We start from the raw sequence: 22,477 nt of genomic DNA, 5'->3' as shown, positions 1-22,477 counted from the left end.
AAATGTGCTTTACAAGATTATATCAAGTTCCATAACGCTCTTAAATAACAGTTATGATGAATGTTTGTGTAAAGCTTCTGACTATGACTCTGATAGAAGAGCCTCTGAAGGTTTGTTAAGCTCTCAAAGTTATGCGCTCTCGAGTTCTGAAGACCAAGTTCTGAAGACAAGGTTTTGAAGATTCTGAAGACAAGGTTCTAAAGACTCTCTACTCAGTATTGATCCTTCTAAAGATGCTTCAACAACATTTATTCAAAAGCCTCTGAACATTAGAAGATAAGATCAATAGGTTTTACGCGAGAAAAATAGTACACAACACAAGTGAAAATGCTCATTCCACTATGTTGATTTCATGGAATAAAGACTGTACTATTGTACCATTTTGTCTCTCACCTTTGCAGACCATTATGGAAGGTGTCAGCTCATTTGTGAAGATTTCCATCCACACTCTCCAACAGATCTTTCCTTGCCTATATAAGGAACACTTGGAAGAATGGAAAATGAGAAAGATTTTGAACGATTATCCAATATCTCACAATGCTTTTGCTGGACTGAATATTATTCTTGTGAATATAGGAAAGAAAACACACATAAAATTTTATTTGTTTTTTTTGTGATAAATTCATTGTACTAAAATTTGTGTAATTTGCTTTCTTAGAAGCAATTTTGTAACACACATTTCTTGCATCTCGTTGATTGAGTTTATATTCCTTGAGAGACTAGGGTTTAGTCAAGATTCTCAAGAATACATTGACGCGTTGTCTTTGTGTGTATTTAATTAGTTGATTATAGTGGATCAAGTCCTTGTTGGTAAAGCGAAATCACCTTGGCAGGTGGACTGGACTCACTTTGTTAATAGTGAGCCAAAATAAAAATAATTGTGTTCATTTATTTTTGTTCTTATTTCATCTTTCAGTGTTTTGGATACGGAAAGTTTTGATCTTAGAAACTCAATTCAAACCCCCATTTTCTTGTGTTTCTCGTCACCTTCAAAAAAAGTGTCCAGAGATGAATCTCCGGATCACCAACATGATATTTGAATAAATGGTGTTTACGAAAATGCATATTCGAACACACTTTTAACACATACAGAGATGCATATATGTATTAAATTTTAACGTAAAAATGATGTATCTTCAATTTGGCCTGAGAAATGGCTAAAAAGGATGCGTCCAGAGATGCATATTCGGATGCTAGAGACATTATGGACTTTTCACTATGGTGGCGGAGCACCCATAAGGGTGAAAAGAGCATTTCCCATAAAAAATGGTTTGACTATCAAATTGGCCAAATTATTGTTAAACCCGAAAAAACCTAGTTATGAACTCGAAATCGAAAAAACCGAACTCGAAAATGGGTATGTATTCCTCAACCGATGGTTAGGTCGACTTTGGGGTTTGGGCCCGAATCCCAACTGACCCGACCGATTGTCCACCCCTAAATTAAATTCTAAAAGATTTAAGTATGAGTGTTAATTGGTTCGGGCAATTCCGAACCAAAACAAAATCTAAATCAAACCATGGTGTTTGTGTGAGATGTTTTTTTTAGTTTGGGCAAAAGGCGAATCAAACCATTAAAATCCAATGTTAATTGGTATGGACAATAAATTTCCAAAATTCTACTCGCGAGCCCGTCTACCCGAACCAACCATAGTAACTCATATATTTTGTATCATCATTATCATTGAAACTAATATAAGATATTAAACTTTGAAACTAGTATAAAATATTAAACTTAAACAAAAATAATACTTGTGACATTCACAACCTATATGGAGAAACGAAAAAAATTAAGAGTTTTATATTAATATGTAAAATATGTAAAATTACTTGATGTAAATTAGATATATTTTTAAAAATATTTTTGCATATTTGTTTGTAATATGTCCGATCAATTCAACTCAAACCAACCCGTTATTTTTTGGTTTGGTTCGATTTTGATTTTATCGGAAAAAATGAAAATCCAATCCAAACTGATCCATATATTTTTGATTGATTTGAGTATTAGATCCTCTTAAAGTTGAATCAAACAGGTCCGCAAACACTTTTAGATTTAAGAGAAAAAAGAATATGCATTAACAAAATAAAATAATTTTACACTATCAATTAATAAAAGATGTGTATTTCGTTAAATCACGCTTTTATTTCTAAAATACTGAGATGATATAACTGAATGATAAAATTATATTGAACGATGATGTAAAACAAATTTACACCAGTAAGTCTCACAAATTTAAATTCTATCAATTTTATTTTATTCTATTCAAAATTTAATTTAATTTATAATTTATTTATTTCTCATTTAAATCTAAAAAATACTATAAAACCTTAAAAATTCATTTTATAAATCCCTTAAGAGAAAATGGGTGATACACCGACCGTGTAAATTTATTTTACAGTGTCAGTCAATAATGACCATGTATCCCGTCAAATCATATTAAAAATTTTAAAATACTTATATGACATAACAAAATAATATATTATTATTGAATTACAATGTAAAACTTTTTTATACTTTCAGAGTAGCACCATTAAATCCATCTCTTAAAATCTAAATTCAAGAATCCTATATGTACAATTTTTTTTGAGATTAATTATTATACACTGTCAGTGTAAAAAGTTTTACACCGTCGATTCATCACCATCATCCGTTTGTATTACTTTATAGATTTTTAAAATAAAAGTCAAACTTCTTTTAATATCCGACGTCTATGATTAACTGACGGTGTAAAATCCTTTTACACTGTCAGTGTATTTCAATTAAACTCATTTTTTTTATAAGAAAAAGTTAAATCTTTAAAAGTCAATACTTGAAATAATACAATTATTCCAGGATATTCTTCTATCAAAATACTCTTAATTTAGAATGACCAATAATAGATGAACTAAATTAATTATTTATTCTCAATTTACTCCAATAAGGGTGTAACTGTCATAAATCTTTAAAAAAGTTATAGTTTCTGTAAATTATTAAAAAAGAAACATGAACACAGAAAAGGATCAAAATTGAAAAATATAGAATTGCGAGAAATTGCGTTTATACGATTTTCGGAACAACCAGCCAACGGTGCATCGGTTGAATTTCATCCGACATTCAACGCATGCAATCATCATTCCTACCATTCTTCGCATTTGTTAAATTCTTCATTCCTTTCTTCCTTCTTTTCTTTCAATTCAATTCAATTCAATTCAATTCAATTCAATTCGTGTTCTTCAAGTCACGCAACCTAAACCTAAATCCAAATCCAAATCAAAAGGAACAATAACATTGATTGATCAATCATCGAAGAAGAGGAATCGAAGCGAAGCTTTGTTGTTTGGGAATGGCGGAAGGGGTGGAAGAAGCATCTACCCCTAGCCTTCTTCCTGACTTGCTCAAAAACACGCCTTCCAATATTGCTAGATTGGAAGATGTGATTGAACATTCTAAAGCAAGGCATAAGTATCTCGCTCAAACAACTAGTCCTTCTGATGGTGGTGATGTTCGTTGGTACTTTTGTAAAACCTCTTTGGCACCTAATGGTATGTATCTATTCTCTATCAATTCTAAACCTAAAAAGCATTTCTTTTTGTCTCTTATTACTCTTTATGCAATGTATTCTAGACTCTTTTTTTAATATAGTTTTACTTTTACCAATTCAATTTTAAATTACTTCATTAATGATTAACCTCTATTTTGCTCAACAAAGCGGTTGGACTCAAGTTGTTACTTAATCAGATTCAGTTAAAGTCGAATCAATAGTGGTTGGATTCAAGTAATTACTTAATCAGATTCAGTTAAGGTCGAATCAATCGTGGTTGGATTCAAGTAATTACTTAATCAGATTCAGTTAAGGTCAAATCAATCGGGATTGGTAGTTTAAAACCTTTGTTGAGCTTATATGAGATATTGAATTTGCTTAGTCTTTTGTGTGGTTTTGGGTACCTATTTATCTATGTATCTGTATATAACTTACATGAGTAGTGTATGATATGTTGAAGAGTTGTGTATAGGTAAAACAAACACGTGGGATCAAGTTAGCTAAGTCCGAAGACTCTAATACCACTATTGAGAAAGCATGGTATTAGGAAGGCCCAATATGTTTTTAGTACTAAAGTGAACTTCGAAGTGAGATCTTCTTAAATGAGAGTAACACAAAAGTTAGGGCTTACGGAATCTTAATGTGGTTTTTGCTCAATTAGAGATTGAACTGTGTTCCCTGCGACTAAGTGTGAATGTTTTAAAAAGACTGATGGCAAATAAGTTTTTTTGCCGGTGGCATTAAGTAAGAGTTTGATCTGCCTTATGCTTGGTTTGGCTTTGGGTTATGTGTTGTGAGAAACTTTATGCACATGCACCCTCAACATGATTTCTTATGTACACATGAAAAAAACACATATTTTGTGTTGTTTGGGAGTACACTTTCGGTCAAGTTATGTCATCTGAAAAGTACACATTTAGGGAGGGAAAAGCTACTATAGAAGCATGCACTTGGATAGAACATTATGGTAGAAGTTGATCCATGTAGCCGATCCCACTTATTGGGATACGGCTTGATTGTTGTTGTTGTTGTTATTGTAGGGCGGGGAAAGTTTCCTTCCTCCTTTTGTATTAGTAGTAAATGGACTTATATTTGTATTGAGTTCACGAAGACATGCATGATTTAGGAACTTCATTAGATTTGTTAAAGCTGTTTGTTTGTGATCCTCACGGGACTAGTGGATCAGAGGAATCATATTTTCTGGTTTTTGGTCTATGCATCAGCACCAAACTCTGTTATGTTCATCTTGAATGAGTTTTGTTGTTATTCTGTTGCAGAGTTGGCGGCGTCGGTCCCAAGCACAGAGATAGTGGGGAAGAGTGGCTATTTTCGATTTGGCATGAGAGATTCTCTAGCAATTGAAGCATCTTTCTTGCAGGTTGTTTCATGAAATGTATACTAGGTTAAATTCTTGTGCTTATCTTGATGTTAATCGTGGCTTTGGTGACCTTTAGATGGTGAGATTTTTTGTTTGTGTTTATTCAGAGAGAGGAAGAATTGCTTTCTTGTTGGTGGAGAGAATATGCAGAGTGTAGTGAAGGACCGAGAGAACAACAAAGTTCCAGTAGCAAGTTAGATAAACATCAATTTTGTGAATCTGATGAAGAGAGAGTTGGCGTTCCTGTGAAGGGAGGACTCTACGAGGTACTAGTTTTATATTGTGTCATCTTTTCCCAGTAGTCTAACAATGTTAATCGTTAATTTTCTGTCTTTCTTAGCACATTTAGCTTGAAGTTGTTTTCCATGTAATAGTTCATTATTTAATTCTTCCACCTCTAGGCTGGTTTGTAGATGAAATTTTTGGGTGTTAAAAGTTTGACTGCTGAGCTGAAAACAAATATCTGTGTTTTTAGATCATCTTCCCATAAGACAAACTTTTTTTTTTCACATGGGAATCTCTGTTGCCTTTTCTGCATATGTCGCTAGTTAGATTTGATACAGGATACTATCTAACAGCATTCATAGATTTTTCAACAACATCGGAAGATGAAGTGTTTAGGCATTTATTTATTATTTGATTAGTGCTAGCAAGACAATCTTTAATACACATTTTTTAATACTCTCTTATTGGTTAAATTCATATCGACCCCGCCAAATCATGTAGGTCCCATATAAATTTGGTGGACCAATATGAATTTTAACAAGTAAAGAGAATGTGTTGAAAAGTGCTAGCAACTCACTCTCTTTTATTGGTAAAAATTCATATGGATCCCCAAATTATGTGGGTCCCATATATATTTTGTGGGACTCATGAACTTTAACCAATAAAAGAGAATGTGTTGCGAGTATAATTCTTATTTTTTTATCTTACTATCTATTGCACACACTTTTAAACTCTAAGGATATTTGAACTGTTGTGAACACATCAAATTTGAACATTTTCATAATTTGAGGGAATGCTCATCATTACATTAAAAAGAAATAAACTGGGAACTTCTTTCCAAGGATGTGATGCTCATCAATACAGGTAGATTTGATTAGAAGACATTGTTTCCCTGTTTATTGGAATGGAGAAAATCGACGTGTTCTAAGAGGCCATTGGTTTGCTCGTAAAGGGGGCCTCGACTGGTTACCAATTCGTGAAGATGTTGCCGAGCAATTAGAGATTGCTTATCGTAGTCAGGTATGTATAATTGTTCAAAGTACATTTTCTCCAATTTTACAAATATCTAGCTGTAAATATGATTCTGACATAAAATTCAAAATATATATTAGTAGTATAATTCTTGCTCAGTTTCATCGAACTTCTCATAAAAGATATTGTTAAGAGTCCTACATCGGACAATATATGGCTTGAACATGTCTTTATATGTGGGGGTAATCCTCATCCTACAAGCCGATTTTATAGGATTGAGTTAGGCCCAACTACAATTCTTAACATGATATCAGAGCCTCGTTTAAGATCCGGCGGGCCACCTACTATTAGGTTTCCGTTATCAGGCCACCCACCATTTATGTCCACACTCCAAATGTCCAGTCCTGGGCATGAGGGGGTGTGTTAAGAGTCCCACATCAGACAATATATGGCTTGAACATGTCTTTATAAGTGGGGGCAATCCTCACCCTACAAACCGGTTTTGTAGGGTTGAGTGAGGCCCAACCACATTTCTTAACCGATATAACAGTAGATGTATATGAAAATTTTAGCATCCTCTTTAGTGGTGTGCATCAAATATTGCATTTCCAGAGGGCACTGCCGTTCTTAGAATTTCACAAAACCATTCCTTTTTCCTCAAGATTTGGGTCTTTTTTTTGGTTATTGAAAAAGCCGACGTTAACCGCTAAGCAACCACACATATAATTAGGTACTGTTATTTATATGATAATTTTATCTCTGTGTCTCACGTATTAGTTTGGCATTTTAAATCCTCTTGGGGGGTTAGGTTATGGCAGGGAAGGGAATAGCCAGTTTTCAATTGCATTCATTTTTGCTTCAGAATGCAAACAAATATTTTGACCGGTTGACCGGTTTATATAGGTTTGGCACCGGCGAACATTTCAACTGTCAGGACTTTTTGCTGCTCGAGTTGATTTGCAAGGCTCCACCCAAGTAAGCAGATTATTTTGACAATGATGATATGTTATTTTTTTGTTTTGTTTATTTTATTTTATTGTTTTATGGATAGAGATTGTTTTGCATTTTAATACCCGATGTTCTATTGTGTATTGATGTTGAACATGCAGGGCCTGCATGCCCTTTTCACAGGAGAAGATGATACATGGGAAGCCTGGCTAAATGCTGATGCTTCTGGCTTTTCTAATTTAGTTAGTCTTAGTAGAAGTGGAATCAAACTAAGACGTGGTTATTCCCCATCAAATTCGCCAAAACCAACCCAGGTTTCTATTTCTCCCCTCACATATTAGTGCTATAATGTAGAGATAGTCTGCCATAAGAGTACTCTTCTATCTTTTCAAAGATGGATATGGACAATAGATCCTAATTTTGCTTTGTAGTTGTATCTTATGTCTTTCTTGTGACTTTGAAAGCGTGTTTATACTGACATACAAAAGTATTGGTATAGTAATATCCCTTTTACCCATATTTATCTGTTATTTTTAGTAAACATTTTATTATATAAAATTAGGAGCTGCATCATATTCAGCATTGATAACTATGGTGATACTGATACCGATAATATTTATCTTTTATTTTTTAGTACACATTTTACTATGCTGATAATGATCCAACTCAAACAAGAGTCCATTGAGAATTCCTTAATATTTGGTGACTGAGACTTTCTTGCTTAGTGTTGTTTTTCCATTAAGATGGTAAGCTTGTTGTTTTTCGATTGAGGGGAAAGACACTGTTTATAATTGGGGCAGTTCTCACAAAACAAGTCGGTCTCGTAAGGTTTAATTAGGCCAATCCCAAATTCTAATACGGTCATTGGGGTTTAGTGAAGACCATGTGATCTAGACTGTGGAGGCATAACTATTATTGCTGCTTCCATCTAAAATAGAACAGAACAAAATAGAACAACCAAATGACAAAATGCCTGGCTACACACAAAATTATTTCAGAACCTGATGTTGACCCCCCAAAAAGGATACAGGTGTGGGTGACATCGCCCTGTTAGACTGGATGGCATGGCAGCGTCGCTCGATCGTGAAATTTTAGGATCCAACCGATTTTGAGGTGGCATCCTATTTGTGTGGTTGTCAGTGGTAGATCGGCGACAAACGATGGTCAACACCTCCCAACAGTGTCGGAGGGTGATCGTAGGGTAAATGGCTGACAATGGGCTACAGCCAACATTGAAGATCCCAAGGGCTGCTATGAAGGCAGCAAAAAAGGGAACCACATTGGAGGTACTAGGGTTTTACATGGAAACAAGGCCACCAAGACTTAGAGCTCATGAGACCATGTGTAAAAATATGAGTATTATTTAAAATATCTAGAGTACAGACACTACTACGCTTATATAGACTACACTGTACCTAACAGGATGAATTTAATTATTAGTATAATTACAAAATATATGCCTATTTACAACAATAACAATAGGAATAGTCAAATTTTCTTGTTTCTTGGTATAACAATATTATATATTTAAATTGTTTTCGTGGTAAACTAAATTTCATTTTGATTTGTGTTTGATATCATATATAGTTGAATAAATGAAGCACTCCTTTCTTGAAGAATGTAAGTGCTGATCTGTTCTATTTGTACTAACATGTAACTTCTAATAGGATGAATTAAGGCAAAAGAAGGAGGAGGAAATGGATGATTACTGTTCACAGGTATGTAACCACAAATTCAGGTTATGATCATCATTATAGTTATACTATTGTTTATAGACTCTAGTCGCCTCATGTTCTCTACGGGTCTCCATAAGTTTATACTGAAACCTGGAACTCTATTTTATCTTGTTTCAAGAAACTGAATTTGATCATACTGTACAGCTGTCCCCACCCTCACTTTTGCTTGATATCAATTGCATATTGTTTGTAGGTGCCTGTTCGACATTTGGTATTTATGGTACACGGGATTGGGCAAAGGTTGGAAAAATCTAATTTGGTTGACGATGTGGGCAATTTTCGCCATATTACAGCAAGCCTTGCAGAGCAGCACCTTACTTCACACCAACTTGGCACTCAAAGGGTCCTCTATATCCCATGCCAGGTATCTGATGTGTTATTCTTTCCCTGTTTATGTGTTCTCAGCCTTTTATAATGCTTCTGTTCTTCCTCTGTTTGAAGGCCTTTTGCAATGTACACCTTCACTTTAAAATTAAGTCGTGTCTCACCCCTGGCGTTCCATTTTGGCACACTGTACCTTATTTTATATTCGGTTAAAATTAAAACTGATTGTTTGCTAATTTATAGTGATTGAATGGCCAAGTGTATTATTGATTTGATCCAAAAACCTTTTTCTTAATTATAACCTGAGAAATCAAATCCTTAGATATCCCTGTAAATTTCTCCAGGAGCTGTGAAAATTTGTCAATTTCACTTGCTTTCCTTTCTTACGAATTTTGAATGTTTATGGTGTTGTTACATTTTTGTTTCCTGGAAACATGCATTATTGATATTAAAAGTGATGTGGCAATTTGGGCAACTTATATGTTAAATGCTGAAATTGTTTTCTGTAGAATTGGAATTTAGTATGAACTATGAACTGGGAAATCTTACAAAGTTAGTGTACATTTTACTTTTTTTTGTTACAAGGGATAAAAAAGATAAGCAAAAAAACATAGGCAACTAACACTAACAACAATCGAGTAGAATATTCCGTCCTTGCATCAGCCAATAAACATGTCTCATATCAGAAGGAAGGAGCTTCATTCAGCATATTCTATTTTATTTTTCCCCAATTTTTTAAATTTATTTGTTTATTTTTAAAAGATGACACGTCCTCTCTTGTAGCATGCTGCACAGTCTATCATCATGTCAGAAAGAGCAATTCCTTTTATACATTCAGAATTTGAATGCCAAAGAGTGGCCATGTACGTTATCCAGTCACACAGCCTGTTTAAGGCCAAAGAGAAATACTTTGAAGTTGTTGTAGCGTGTTTCTGACATTTTGCTCCAAACAAATGCTTCAATCAAGAACTAAAGAGCATACTAATTTTTTTGCTGAAGCCTTATTATTATACCTTCAGTTATTGTGTTTTCTAATGTTATAATCTTTCCTTATTTGCCTATAATTATTAATTAATTGATGATTTCATGGTATCTAGTGGAGGAAAGGTTTGAAGCTTAGTGGTGAAACGACTGTTGAGAAAATAACCTTGGATGGAGTGCGGGGATTACGTGTCACACTTAGTGCAACCGTTCATGATGTGTTGTACTACATGAGCCCAATCTACTGTCAAGACATAATTAACTCGGTAAGAGTTTGTGTGCCAGTGTTTACTGCTTCCATTGTTTCTCTAAATCTTCCTTAAAAATAATCATCAGATAGTTTCATTCCTTGCCTAATTTTCTCCATTTTCAATTTTGACATCTGCGTTGCTCATAGATCATATAAAGAAAATAAATGAAATTAGGATACATAAAGAGGCAGTTCACTTACAATTCTACAATAAATGGCAATATTCGAAAAGTTTGGACGGTTGCTAGCCCACATCATTTAACCGCATATATTTTGATAGTAACTTTTATTAGAAAGAATTGGGAAACAGAACAACAATGCACAACTTCGATGGTCTTCAGCCTTCATAATGTTTAGCTGACTCTTGCTTTACTCTTGTCTAGATTCTACAGATTCCATAAGCTCTAAATTCCACATTTTAAGGGCTGATAAGAGTTTTAGTTCTCGGAACCTCCTTGTATGTGATGCCTGTATCCTCACTTGTTCTGCAATTGCAAAAACTGCACTGCAAAAAAAGAACAAAAAGAAACCAACTTTTCGTTTTACATTTGCTTATAACTGCACTGCAAAAAAAGAACAAAAAGAAACCAACTTTTCGCTTTACATTTGCTTATAACTGCACTGCATTTCTGTCTGTTTTTAAAAACCAGATTCAATGAATTCATATGTTCTTCATTTTCTGACTTGGATGGGTTACTTTGAATATTTAGATGTTATACTACTATTTTAATAGAGAATTAAACAATGTTCATTTTTTTGACCTGTGAATTTACACTTCTCTAGGTATCCAACCAGCTGAATCGACTATATCAAAAATTTCTCAAGAGGAATCCAGGATATGATGGAAAGGTATGGTTCTGGAAAAATTGCTTCTTTTTTTTCCTCTATGCATTTTAACATCTGTAGTGGTTCACTTTATAAAGAATTTTGTGTAGGTTTCATTATATGGTCATTCTCTGGGAAGTGTCCTCTCATATGATATTCTCTGCCATCAAAATAATCTGTCATCCCCATTTCCAATGGACTGGATGTACAAGGAACATGGTGAAGATGGGGAACCAGTCCCCAATGAGAAAAGTAATTATTTCAAGCACTCATCGATCAATCAGGATGACACGTTGGGTGTGAAGAGCCTCTCTGGTGAAAAGAAGAGTACACAGCAGAGTTCTTCAGAAATGGAGGCAGAATTTTCTGAGGAGTCCTCAGTTTTATGCCCTACATTATCAAGTGGACACAATTTTATTGCAGAACATAATTCTGTTAACCCAAGTAATCAGGGAGATATTTTTGAGTGCATTTCTGATTCCAGCGACACTTTTTTTGAGAAAATGGGTGCATTGGATAAACTAGAGAGTATGAATCTTGGGCTACCGGTGGATAAGGAAAAATGTAATGGTACAAGCAACAAAGATGAAGAAATCAAAAAGCTTCGGGAAGAGGTTGGTTTCCAATTTTTTACCTTTTTTTCTTCTTTTTTTTTCTTTTCTTTTTCATGGACTTCTCTACCAAGTTTTCCCTTCCAAAGGGAGAGGCAAGTTGAGAGACCTTAAAATAAGAAATCATACTTTTGTAAGGAACTCAAAGAAAATGTGTTGGAAAACCGAATAGAAAGAGCCAAAAGATTGGGGATATTTATCTATAAAGATGTTCGGTAAGAAAAAATGGTAGCAATTTACATTAATAAGTTCTCATAAATAGTTTATTCAGCTATTAGGACTAGGTAGTGTTAACTCAAATGTTTTGGATTCGTAATATTTCATCAGTAGGCCATCTGTAAGTACTATAAGTCATTTTGGATGGGTAACCTTCCCTCTTCCTATGTCATAACCACAAAAATCGGCAAATTATTAGCTATTGTTTTTATGAAATAGAGTATTATTTTGAAGCTAACCAAACTTTGACTAATCCTATATTTACACAACAAGATATGGTTCAACCTATAATATGACATGACATACATGTCCACAACTTCAAATGTACTGGTGACCAGGGAGCAGTGTTGATGCAGTGAAAAGAAAAATTCATAATAAATGTCTGAATGATTTGCATGAAACTGTTTTACTAATTCAGCAAAGCCAATATCGACTTATCCATCAATTTGCTTCCAATATGTTAAATAGCATACGGGGTGCACAATTCTATGGGATATATAAATATATTGCAACAGATACTGGGAAGCAGTAATTCAAATGGGTTTGGTGTGTATGTGTACACTACATACAAAAGGTTCATTGTTGAACTCATATGAGTGATGGAAATGAAATACCATTACATGAATAGTTTCCCTACTAATAACATTGACTTCCTTTATAACTTGGCCTTTAGCTGACAATTTTTGTATTTGGTTAGATTGATTCACTGAATGCCAAGCTAAATGATCTGGAATCATGTGTTGATTGTCATACCAAAGAAGAATTAGATTCTGGTAATTTCTAGTTTTTGTGTCCTTGAAAGAGATGAAGAAGTTTTTCCATGTTCATATTGATTTCTAATATATAACAAAAATGCAGTTAAAGATGTTTATATGCATGTGGCAGTGCCACAATCATCTCAAGAGTCGCCTCCTATACAAGATGCAATAGAGCATTATACTCCATATATCAATTACACAAAGCTTCTATTCAAGGTATTAAAACTACTACAAACTCTGTTTCTAGAATGTAAACTCTTAGATGATTTTATCAATACTTTTCCTTTAGTATTTTTAACATCTCCAACTCTTAACAAAAAAGGGTCATTGCGAATTCCTTAGTATATGTCATGCAGTATATATCATGTTGCTTATATGACCGATAATGCATTTATTCCAGGTTGATACATTCTTTGCGGTTGGATCCCCTCTAGGTGTATTTCTTGCACTCCGCAATATCCGACTTGGCGTTGGTAATAATTTCTAAGCTTGTCTTCTATACAGTATTAAAAAATTTATTTATGATCTTGATAGGTCTCTTTGAAGAGGTTCTTTTATAGTATTGCTTATGGCATCTTTCGCATTATGTTATTTCGCATTATGTTAAATAATATTTTGTGAATCTGTATATATCATATGGTGGATATAAGCCCACTCCTTTATGGCGATCTTCTCACAATTGATTTGGGGACCATTTCTGTTTTTGATATTCAGCGTGACCTGAGGCTAGACAGCTTTGTTGCATTTTTTATACCCCTCTGCTCATTTGATCCCTTACATTTTCTGTTTTTGCTAGTATCTTTTCTTCCAAATAATGCACTTTCTTCTGCTACTTTTTAACATAATCTATTTTTCCATAAAGAAAAACTTGGACTTCAATAGGCTAATGGCTTGATCAGTTTTGGTTTTATGTGCTTCTAAAATTAATTCATGTTCATTTGTGTTTTACTTTATTAGATTAAGGTTAGAGCTTTTAAATGTCGGTTACTTTTAAATGTCCAGTTTTTTTATATGCATCTAAGATGATAGTAATTTCTTTTTGTTAATTCCAGGAAGAGGCCAAGAATATTGGGAACAGGAAAATATTAGCGAAGAAATGCCAGCTTGTCGTCAGATGTTTAACATTTTTCACCCATTTGATCCAGTAGCATACAGGTTTACCTTAATTCTAGCCCTAATGAAGTTTTCGCAGTCAATAGTATTGATAATTTGCTATAACTAATTTAAGTAGAGCATAGCTACCAGTTAATTATGATGATTACTTTGTTAGAGAGGTTAGCAAGACAAGAGCAATTTAGCTTAAATAAGAGTGAGATTCAGATTTGTTACTTTGCATAAACAAAGAATAATTTTCCCACGTTTTTTGTTCTAATTCATTCAATCAATAAAAATCATCTTTTCTTTTACACGATTCATTTAAAGGTTCCATTCAACATGAGTAGACAATATAAATTCTCGCCACCAGTCAATTCGCTTGGTTTTCCTAGTTGTTTTTATTCTTTGGCTCTTCACTAAATTCTTATCGTGCTCTTTGGAGCATCTACACTAATGTTTATATTGTGTTGAAATTGAAAAAATAGGCATGAATGAGATAGTGAAAACCATGTGTCTTAATGCAATAGATACATGGCCTAATTGTCTATAACAATATATAAAGGCGATACAATGTTTTATGTACGCATTTTCATTACAATTTTGCCTTTGCGTCCAATTCAATAAATAGATACTGTTTACCAAACGTAACCGATAATTTAAATTTATTAAAGGAGTGAAACAAAAATTTAGTCTGAGAGGTTGAAAAGTAATATACAGAGGCAGTTATGGAGCCTGTCTTTCCTCAAGTAGTATAAATAGGCGTGTTAATGTTACATAATATATTACATCTCAATAATATATTCAGTGCTACATAACCTAGAATTCTTGTGTATGTCAGCATGTGGAATGATAATAAATCAACTGTGATTTTGATAATCTTTTCTATTTTCCAATACTGTATAATTTATGAAAAAGTAAATCCGTGATATCCCATGCTATTTTTAATTTCATTACAGGGTAGAGCCACTTGTCTGCAAAGATTACATTGGCAAACGTCCAGTCTTGATTCCTTATCACAGAGGAGGAAAAAGATTGCATATAGGATTTCAGGTGAGGTAGCAGAGATACTGGTGTTATGTGACTAAATTGAAACATTATTACTGTCTCAAATAACACCACAAGTCTTCTTGTAGGAGTTTACTGAAAATCTAGCAGTTCGCACTCACGCAATAAAGAATTATGTGATATCTGCAAGGGTGAGCTTCTTTTTTTTTGTCGAAAAATAATTTAATGAGAAATGCTAACACTCTTTTATTGGTTGAAATTTACTATTGAATTAGGAGAGACTAAGAGACATTTAGGTTAAACCGTGTGTTTTAAAAGCACTACGGAGACTTTATTATATATAGAGAGATTACAACTAATTACATGATATAGTCGATGTGGGACTATTCTATATACAAATATTCTAACACTATGTATTTACAAATATCAACACTCCCCCTCAAGCTTGAACATATAAGTCAAATGCACCAAGCTTGTTACATATATAATTAGTTCGGGGACTTCTCAGAGATTTTGTAAACACGTCTGTCAATTGATCATTAGAATTGACAAAGCTTGTGACGATGTCACCTGACTCGATCTTCTCTCTAACAAAGTGACAGTCTATCTCAATATGTTTGGTCCTCTCATGGAAGACTGGATTTGAAGCAATGTGCAATGCAGCTTGATTATCACAAATAAGTGTCATTGGTCTTGCTTCTTCAATTTGAAGTTCCTTGAGCAACTGCTTTAACCAAATAAGTTCACATGTTGCCATTGCCATGGCCCTATACTCTGCCTCGGCACTTGATCTTGCAACTACGTTGTTTCTTACTTTTCCAGGATATAAGGTTTCCTCCAACAAGTACACAATACCCAGAGGTGGATCGTCTATCAATGGGTGACCCTGCCCAATCAGCATCAGAGTATCCAATTATCTGAGTATGTCCTTTATCTTCATACACTAAACCTTTTCCTGGAGCACATTTGATGTATCTCAGAATCCGGATAACAGCATCCATGTGTTCTTGACAAGGGGAATTTAAGAACTGACTTACCACACTAACCGCAAAAGAAATGTCTGGACGTGTGACTGTGAGATAATTCAACTTTCCAACCAGTCTCCTATACCTTCCTGAGTCAGATAGAGGCTCCCCCTGATTGGGTAGTAGTTTGACACTTGGATCCATAGGAGTATCAGCTGGTTTGGCATTCAACAAACCTGTTTCTTCCAAAATATCCATAGCATATTTTCGCTGAGAAATCACCAAACCATCTTTAGATTGGGCTACCTCAATACCCAAGAAATAACGGAGTTTACCCAGGTCTTTTGTCTGAAATTGATTCGAGAGATGTTGTTTTAACTGGAGTATACCCTGCTAATCACTACCAGTTATGACAATATCATCTACGTACAAATAAGATAAATACACCCTTGGGCTGAGTGACGATAAAAAACAGAATGGTCAGCTTCACTACGGACCATACCAAACTGTTGTACTACAGCGCTGAATCTGCCGAACCAAGCTCTCGGAGATTGCTTAAGACCATAAAGAGACCTGTGTAACCTACACACCATATTCAATGACTCCCCCTGAGCAACAAATCCAGGTGGTTGATATATACTTCCTCTTCAAGATCACCATGTAAAAAGGCATTTTTGATGTCAAGTTGATGAAGAGGCCAATGCCGAATGGCTGCAATGGCTAGAAGAAGTCTAACAGATGCCATCTTGGCTACAGGCGAGAAGGTATCACTATAATCCAATCCAAAAATCTGAGTGTATCCTTTGGCTACCAAGCGAGCTTTAAATCGATCAATCTTACCATCTGGACCAACCTTCACTGTATAAAGCCAACGACAACCTACTAAAGATTTCCCAGGGGGTAGAGGAACCAGTTCCCAGGTACCACTGCTTTGAAGAGCACACATTTCATCAATCATTGCTTGCCTCCACTCAGGGTGAGATAATGCTTCATCTGGAGTTTTAGGAATAGAAACAGAAGACAAACAAGTATACTGCAAAGGGGAAAGACGATGATAACATAAATCAATATAATGTGGAGACGGATTTCGTGTTTGACGTATACCTTTTCGAAGGGCAATCGGAAGATCGGACTCAGGTTGCAGGATCGGATCCGGTGATGGCGGAGGCGTCGGAGGAGAGTCTGCAATGACCTCAGGGACAGGGACGACAGACGTTGGGCGACGACGCTGATATGTTTGAAGTGGTCGAGACGTAGGGGGGTCAGGAGCCATAGACTGGTGGGGGATAATGGTAGGCGGGACATTAATAACTGCCGGAAAAGGTGTGGAAGTACTTTCTTGAAGAGGTTCCGGAGATACTGGGTTGGACCCGAAATATGGAACAGACTCGAAGAAGGTAACATCGGCCGATATGAGGTATCGTTGTAGAGTATGAGAATAACAACGATAACCCTTTTGGGAACGATGATAACCAAGAAAGACACACTTTAGTGATCGAGCTGCTAGTTTATCAAGACCAGGGGAGAGATTGTGTACAAAACACGTTGACCCGAATACTCGAGGAGGAATTGGGTGGAGAGGAGAATTTGGAAACAGGATTGAATGAGGGATTTTATTATTAAGGACAAATGAGGGCATGCGATTTATGAGGTAACATGCTGTGAGCACCGCATCCCCCCAAAAACGGAGAGGAACATTACCATGGATTAGTAGGGTCCGAGTGGTTTCTACAAGATGCCGATTTTTGCGTTCGGCTACCCCGTTTTGTTGGGGTGTATGAGGGCAAGATGTTTGGTGCAGAATACCATTGGATGACATAAAAGTTTGAAACTGTTGGGATAAATATTCACGTGCATTGTCACTTCTTAAGGTACGAATAGACAAACCAAATTGGGTTCTTATTTCTCGATAAAATTGTTCAAAAATAGAAAACAATTCAGATCTGTTCTTCATTAAAAATAACCATGTGCAACGTGAAAAATCATCAATAAAAGTTACAAAATATCTAGACTCAAAAGTCGACACGGTACGCGAGGGACCCCAAACATCGGAGTGAACTAAAGCAAAAGGGGATGCAGCCCGTTTATTGACTCGATCAGGAAAGTGACTACGAGTATGTTTCCCTAACTGACAAGACTCACAATGTAAAGTGGACAATTTAGATAGACTAGGCACCAACTTTTGTAGCTTGGGAAGACCTGGATGACCTAACTGTGCATGTATAATGAGTGGAGAATCTGTGGTGGAGCATGTGGTAGATGACATAGAGAAGTAGTAGAGGCCCTGAGACTCACATCCGACGCCAATCGTCTGTCCCGAACTCCGATCCTGTAGAGTAACATTACTATTAGTAAAGGTGATAGAACAATTTAGAGAACAAATTAAACGACTGACGGACAGTAAATTAAATGGGCAATTAGGTACATATAGGACAGAAGTCACAGAGAGAGACGGTAAAATTTGAACAGTACCAATCCCTTGGGATCGGGTTTGAGAACCATTTGCGGAAGTTATACTCGGTAAGAAACCAGAGGTAGAGAGGGAAGAAAAAAGACCTTTATTACCGGTAACATGATCAGACGCACCAGAATCGAGGACCCAAGGACCAATAGGAGATGATTGAGAGAAACAAACAGATGAATTACCAGTGTGTGCGACCGAAGCCGTGGAACCAGAGTGCATAGTATCTGGATTATCAATTTGAGCTGCATTTACCTGGCGTGGAGGTCTGCCATGTAACTTCCAGCAACGGAAGACAGTGGGTCAACCGGGTAAAGCACGGCAAAAAGTTGTCTCTTAGTAGGCTCTAGATACCATATTGAATTAGGAGAGACTAAGAGACATTTAGGTTAAACCGTGTGTTTTAAAAGTACTACGGAGACTTTATTATATATAGAGAGATTACAACTAATTACATGATATAGTCGATGTGGGACTATTCTATATACAAATATTCTAACACTATGTATTTACAAATATCAACATTTACATTGGTCCTACCAAACATACGTGGGAACCACATGATTTAGTGGGGCTTATTCCCAAAATAGTGAGATTGAAAGTGTGTAAGCATTTATTATTTTTATTATTATTAAGATGACGAAGAATGGGAAACGATTTAACAGAGAGAAATACCTGGAGTGGAGCATTAGGCGTCCTCCTTATAAATGGGCATCATGAGAAATCAATGAAGAAACAAACAGAAATGCTAATATTGTTACTCTGATATCTTTGCCAATCATATAGGGTACAACCCTGTTGTTTGACGCGCTAGTCCTTCATTCTAAATTTTTCAATTCTTCCGAAGGTACTAATTTTAAAATGGAGTTCAAGACACTGTTTCATAGTCAGAGTAACAATTCTTGTTGAAAGTAGATATTTAATAACAAACTTATTACTAGAGTGGTAATTTAGTATCAGGTCCAGCTCAATAAGGATAACACATTAATATTCTCTAACTTGCAAAATTGAAGCTTGAAACTGAAGGAACACATAATTTATGGCGAGCTTGATTGTTCAGAAAACACAAACGTACTCCCACACACACTCACTCTTCTGGTATTCAATTTTCTACTAGTGCATAATAACAGTTGCAATTTCTGTTTCGCAGGATAGGGTACTAACAGTTTGTCAATCAAAAGATATGGAGAACATAGAAGGTAATATAGTTTTTCGGTTCCTTTTTATTTGATAGCCTTTTTATGTATTTCAAATTTTTATAACTTGTTTGAGAATTCTATCCCTTTCAAGGCCATTGATGTAGTAGTAGCCATTAAAATGTCTAGTAGTTTTTATATGGCTTTTCATGCTTGCTGTTTATGCGGAGAAATTTGATATTATGCTTTTCCTGTTTTTTCCCTTAAAAAAGGATGTATTTTGCTATACTATACCGCCTTCACACCACAAAAAAGAAACTGTTACAATGCTATTATATGTAGTTTTGGTAAATATTATAAGAGTTTAATTTTATGTACATTGTCAGTATAAAAAAGTTTACACATTCATTCTATGATTTGCTGCCGCATAATTTAATGAACATTTTAACTCTTTAAATGATGTGGAAGCTTTTATTAAAAAAAAAGGGATGTGGAAGCACGTCATTGGGTGCACATGTAAAACTTTTTGACACCGACAATGTAATGTGTATTTTATGTTGAAGTTCTTAGCATCATATTATAGTTTGTTAGTATGATAGAGTTTAGTAGTATGGGTTAATTATTCGATAGAATGAATGGATGAATACGGATGGTTATTACAAACACAAACTGTAGAATAACTTCCAGCAAAGCTATTACACAAATGGACAGAATACACAAACTGCTACGGACAAAATAATAACTACTATAACTGACCAATCCTCTTGGAATTTGGGTTTGGTTACATAGTAATCCATAAGAATAGTACCAAACTTAGTTTTTGTATATGACCATGCTTTCCAATTCCCACACTAACTCTGACAGCATTGTAAGATGAGCTCAGTTTATAACGCCATATTCATCACATGCAATCAAATCTTATTGCTTGCGTCTTATCTTTTATTTGGATTTTGCTCTTAATCAATGAAACACCGGCTCCGACGTAGACACGTCACTATTAATCGGCCAGTATCCAAAATATAGGACACCGCCCGCGTGCACACACACACTTACACACATATATTAGGGCATCTTTGTGGTTGCATGTGTCAACAGCATGACAAAAATCTATATTAAAAATAGGATTTAGATGTTCACCTTCTAAAAATTAAGTTAAGCTTTACAATTTTTACATGATAATGATCCTCAAATTAAGAATACTACAGATAAAGACCATTTTACAATTAAGTCTTTATAAAAATAATTTGTGGATAAGATAAATAATGTCTCTTAAAACAAGTAGTAAAGTCTTATAATAACTGAATATCAGACACATGCCTTTACATTTCAATGAAGTGCCTAAGACAATATTAGAAGTGCCAGTGTCTAAGACAAGTGTCGGTGTTCAAGACATGTTTGACACATGAGATGAACGTTCTGAGAGGTATATTTGTGTGTGTTTTTTGGCACATCTATGGTTTGATTTAAAGATGTGTATGACATATAAGATATCAATAAAAAAAATGGTTATATGTTTGATGCTGTTTTCAACTTTAACGGTCTTATAGTAGTTAAATTATTAATTTTTCGTAATTAATCTTGCCACACAATGTGACATTTGTTCCCTCATATTTTTGTTCACATTCCCACCAATCTGCATTTTAGGAGAGAGTACTGAAGAGGAGGAAGAGACATCATATGGATCTTTAATGATGGAGAGGTTGACGGGAAGCAAAACTGGACGAGTTGATCACATGCTTCAGGTATGAAGTTATTACTCTTCATTACCTATCTCATTCAAACACTTCGGTGTCATAAGTATTGTGCAAAATGAGAACACACATGACTGAGTTATAAAACTTTTGGTGCTCAAAATGATGTATATGATTGTGTATTTGTGTCTATGAATGCAGGATAAGACATTTGAGCATCCATATTTGCAAGCCCTTGGATCACACACGTAAGTGTATTTCGAATTTCACATTATCATAGTCATCATACTATTAGATCATATTTAGACTCAACTGAGGTGATTTCATTTTTTTATCTGGTAAACAGGAACTATTGGCGAGACTATGATACTGCTCTTTTTATATTGAAACACCTGTATCGAGATATACCAGAAGACCACAATTCCACAACTGTATATAACACTGGAAGCTCTAAACATGAGAGTAGTCCTACTGGTTGGTATGACCCAAGAGACACTGTCGAAGAAGATGCTCCTTTGACTTTCTCTGACAAAGTCAAGGTCAGAAACTTCTCAACCAAAGCTAAAAGGATTATGCAAAATTAATATTTCATTTGATTTCTTACTACATGATTATATATATCACATATTGGGATGGGATTTCCTTATAATCTATGTAATGTATGAAAGAATGTACATTAGAAGGATTCTCCATATTAGGGTTGTTTCATTCACAGCTAACTTGATTAATGTTAGATTAGTCCAACTTTAAATGTACATAACTAAAGGAAAATAATCCTTCTAAATTCTGATGGTTTATATCAATTTATATTGCAAAAACTAGCTAAATACGCACGCGGACACTGGTTAAAATAATTTTGTACAGTAGAATTGTACTCAAATGCACATTGAGAGTAATATTTATAGCTGCTTTTTTGCTCGAATTTAATTGGTTGTGTCTTGTCTCACTTCATGAAGTATTTCAATTGCATTTTCAACCTTAAGTCCAAATGAGTGATGACCAACACCTACCAAATAAGAGTATTTCAATTGCATTTTCAACATTACATACAAGTGCAAATGAGTATAGCCAACACCCATCAAATAATGGCAAATTATCCTTACAGTGAGAATCAATCGGTATTGCAATCATATTACACTATCTTACCTAAATTTAATTGGTGTGTTCCATGCCATTTCAAGAAACTTTCCTTAATCACGGTTAAAAGCTTAAATTCTACGGAATCATTTATGTAATTAAAAGTTCAACATTACAAGTTCAACATTACATATACCTGCAAATGAGTGATACTGCAAATGAGTGATAGTGGACACCTATCAAATAACAGTAAATTATACTCATAAATTATTTTTATGGTTATGTTTCGTGTCATTTAAGAAA

General features: G+C 34.9%; 1 protein-coding gene across 1 annotated transcript; it reads left to right on the top strand.

Moving 5' to 3' along the window:
• The first annotated feature begins 2,964 nt into the window (after positions 1–2,964).
• On the top strand, positions 2,965–21,924 carry LOC127100877 (phospholipase SGR2). The gene is made up of 21 exons (XM_051038185.1): positions 2,965–3,521; positions 4,798–4,898; positions 5,006–5,164; positions 5,988–6,143; positions 6,999–7,070; positions 7,205–7,357; positions 8,711–8,761; positions 8,973–9,143; positions 10,201–10,350; positions 11,118–11,183; positions 11,270–11,773; positions 12,684–12,759; positions 12,845–12,960; positions 13,145–13,217; positions 13,797–13,899; positions 14,796–14,889; positions 14,973–15,035; positions 19,421–19,469; positions 21,051–21,148; positions 21,299–21,345; positions 21,444–21,924. The coding sequence occupies exons 1-21, from the start codon at positions 3,323–3,325 to the stop codon at positions 21,679–21,681; spliced, it is 2,739 nt and encodes a 912-aa protein (XP_050894142.1). The 5' UTR covers positions 2,965–3,322; the 3' UTR covers positions 21,682–21,924.
• The last annotated feature ends 553 nt before the right edge of the window (positions 21,925–22,477 follow it).

The sequence above is a fragment of the Lathyrus oleraceus genome, chromosome 7 (genome assembly GCF_024323335.1).
Source record: "Lathyrus oleraceus cultivar Zhongwan6 chromosome 7, CAAS_Psat_ZW6_1.0, whole genome shotgun sequence".
In the NCBI taxonomy this organism is placed as follows: domain Eukaryota; kingdom Viridiplantae; phylum Streptophyta; class Magnoliopsida; order Fabales; family Fabaceae; genus Lathyrus; species Lathyrus oleraceus.
This window is presented reverse-complemented; position numbering and strand designations above follow the sequence as displayed.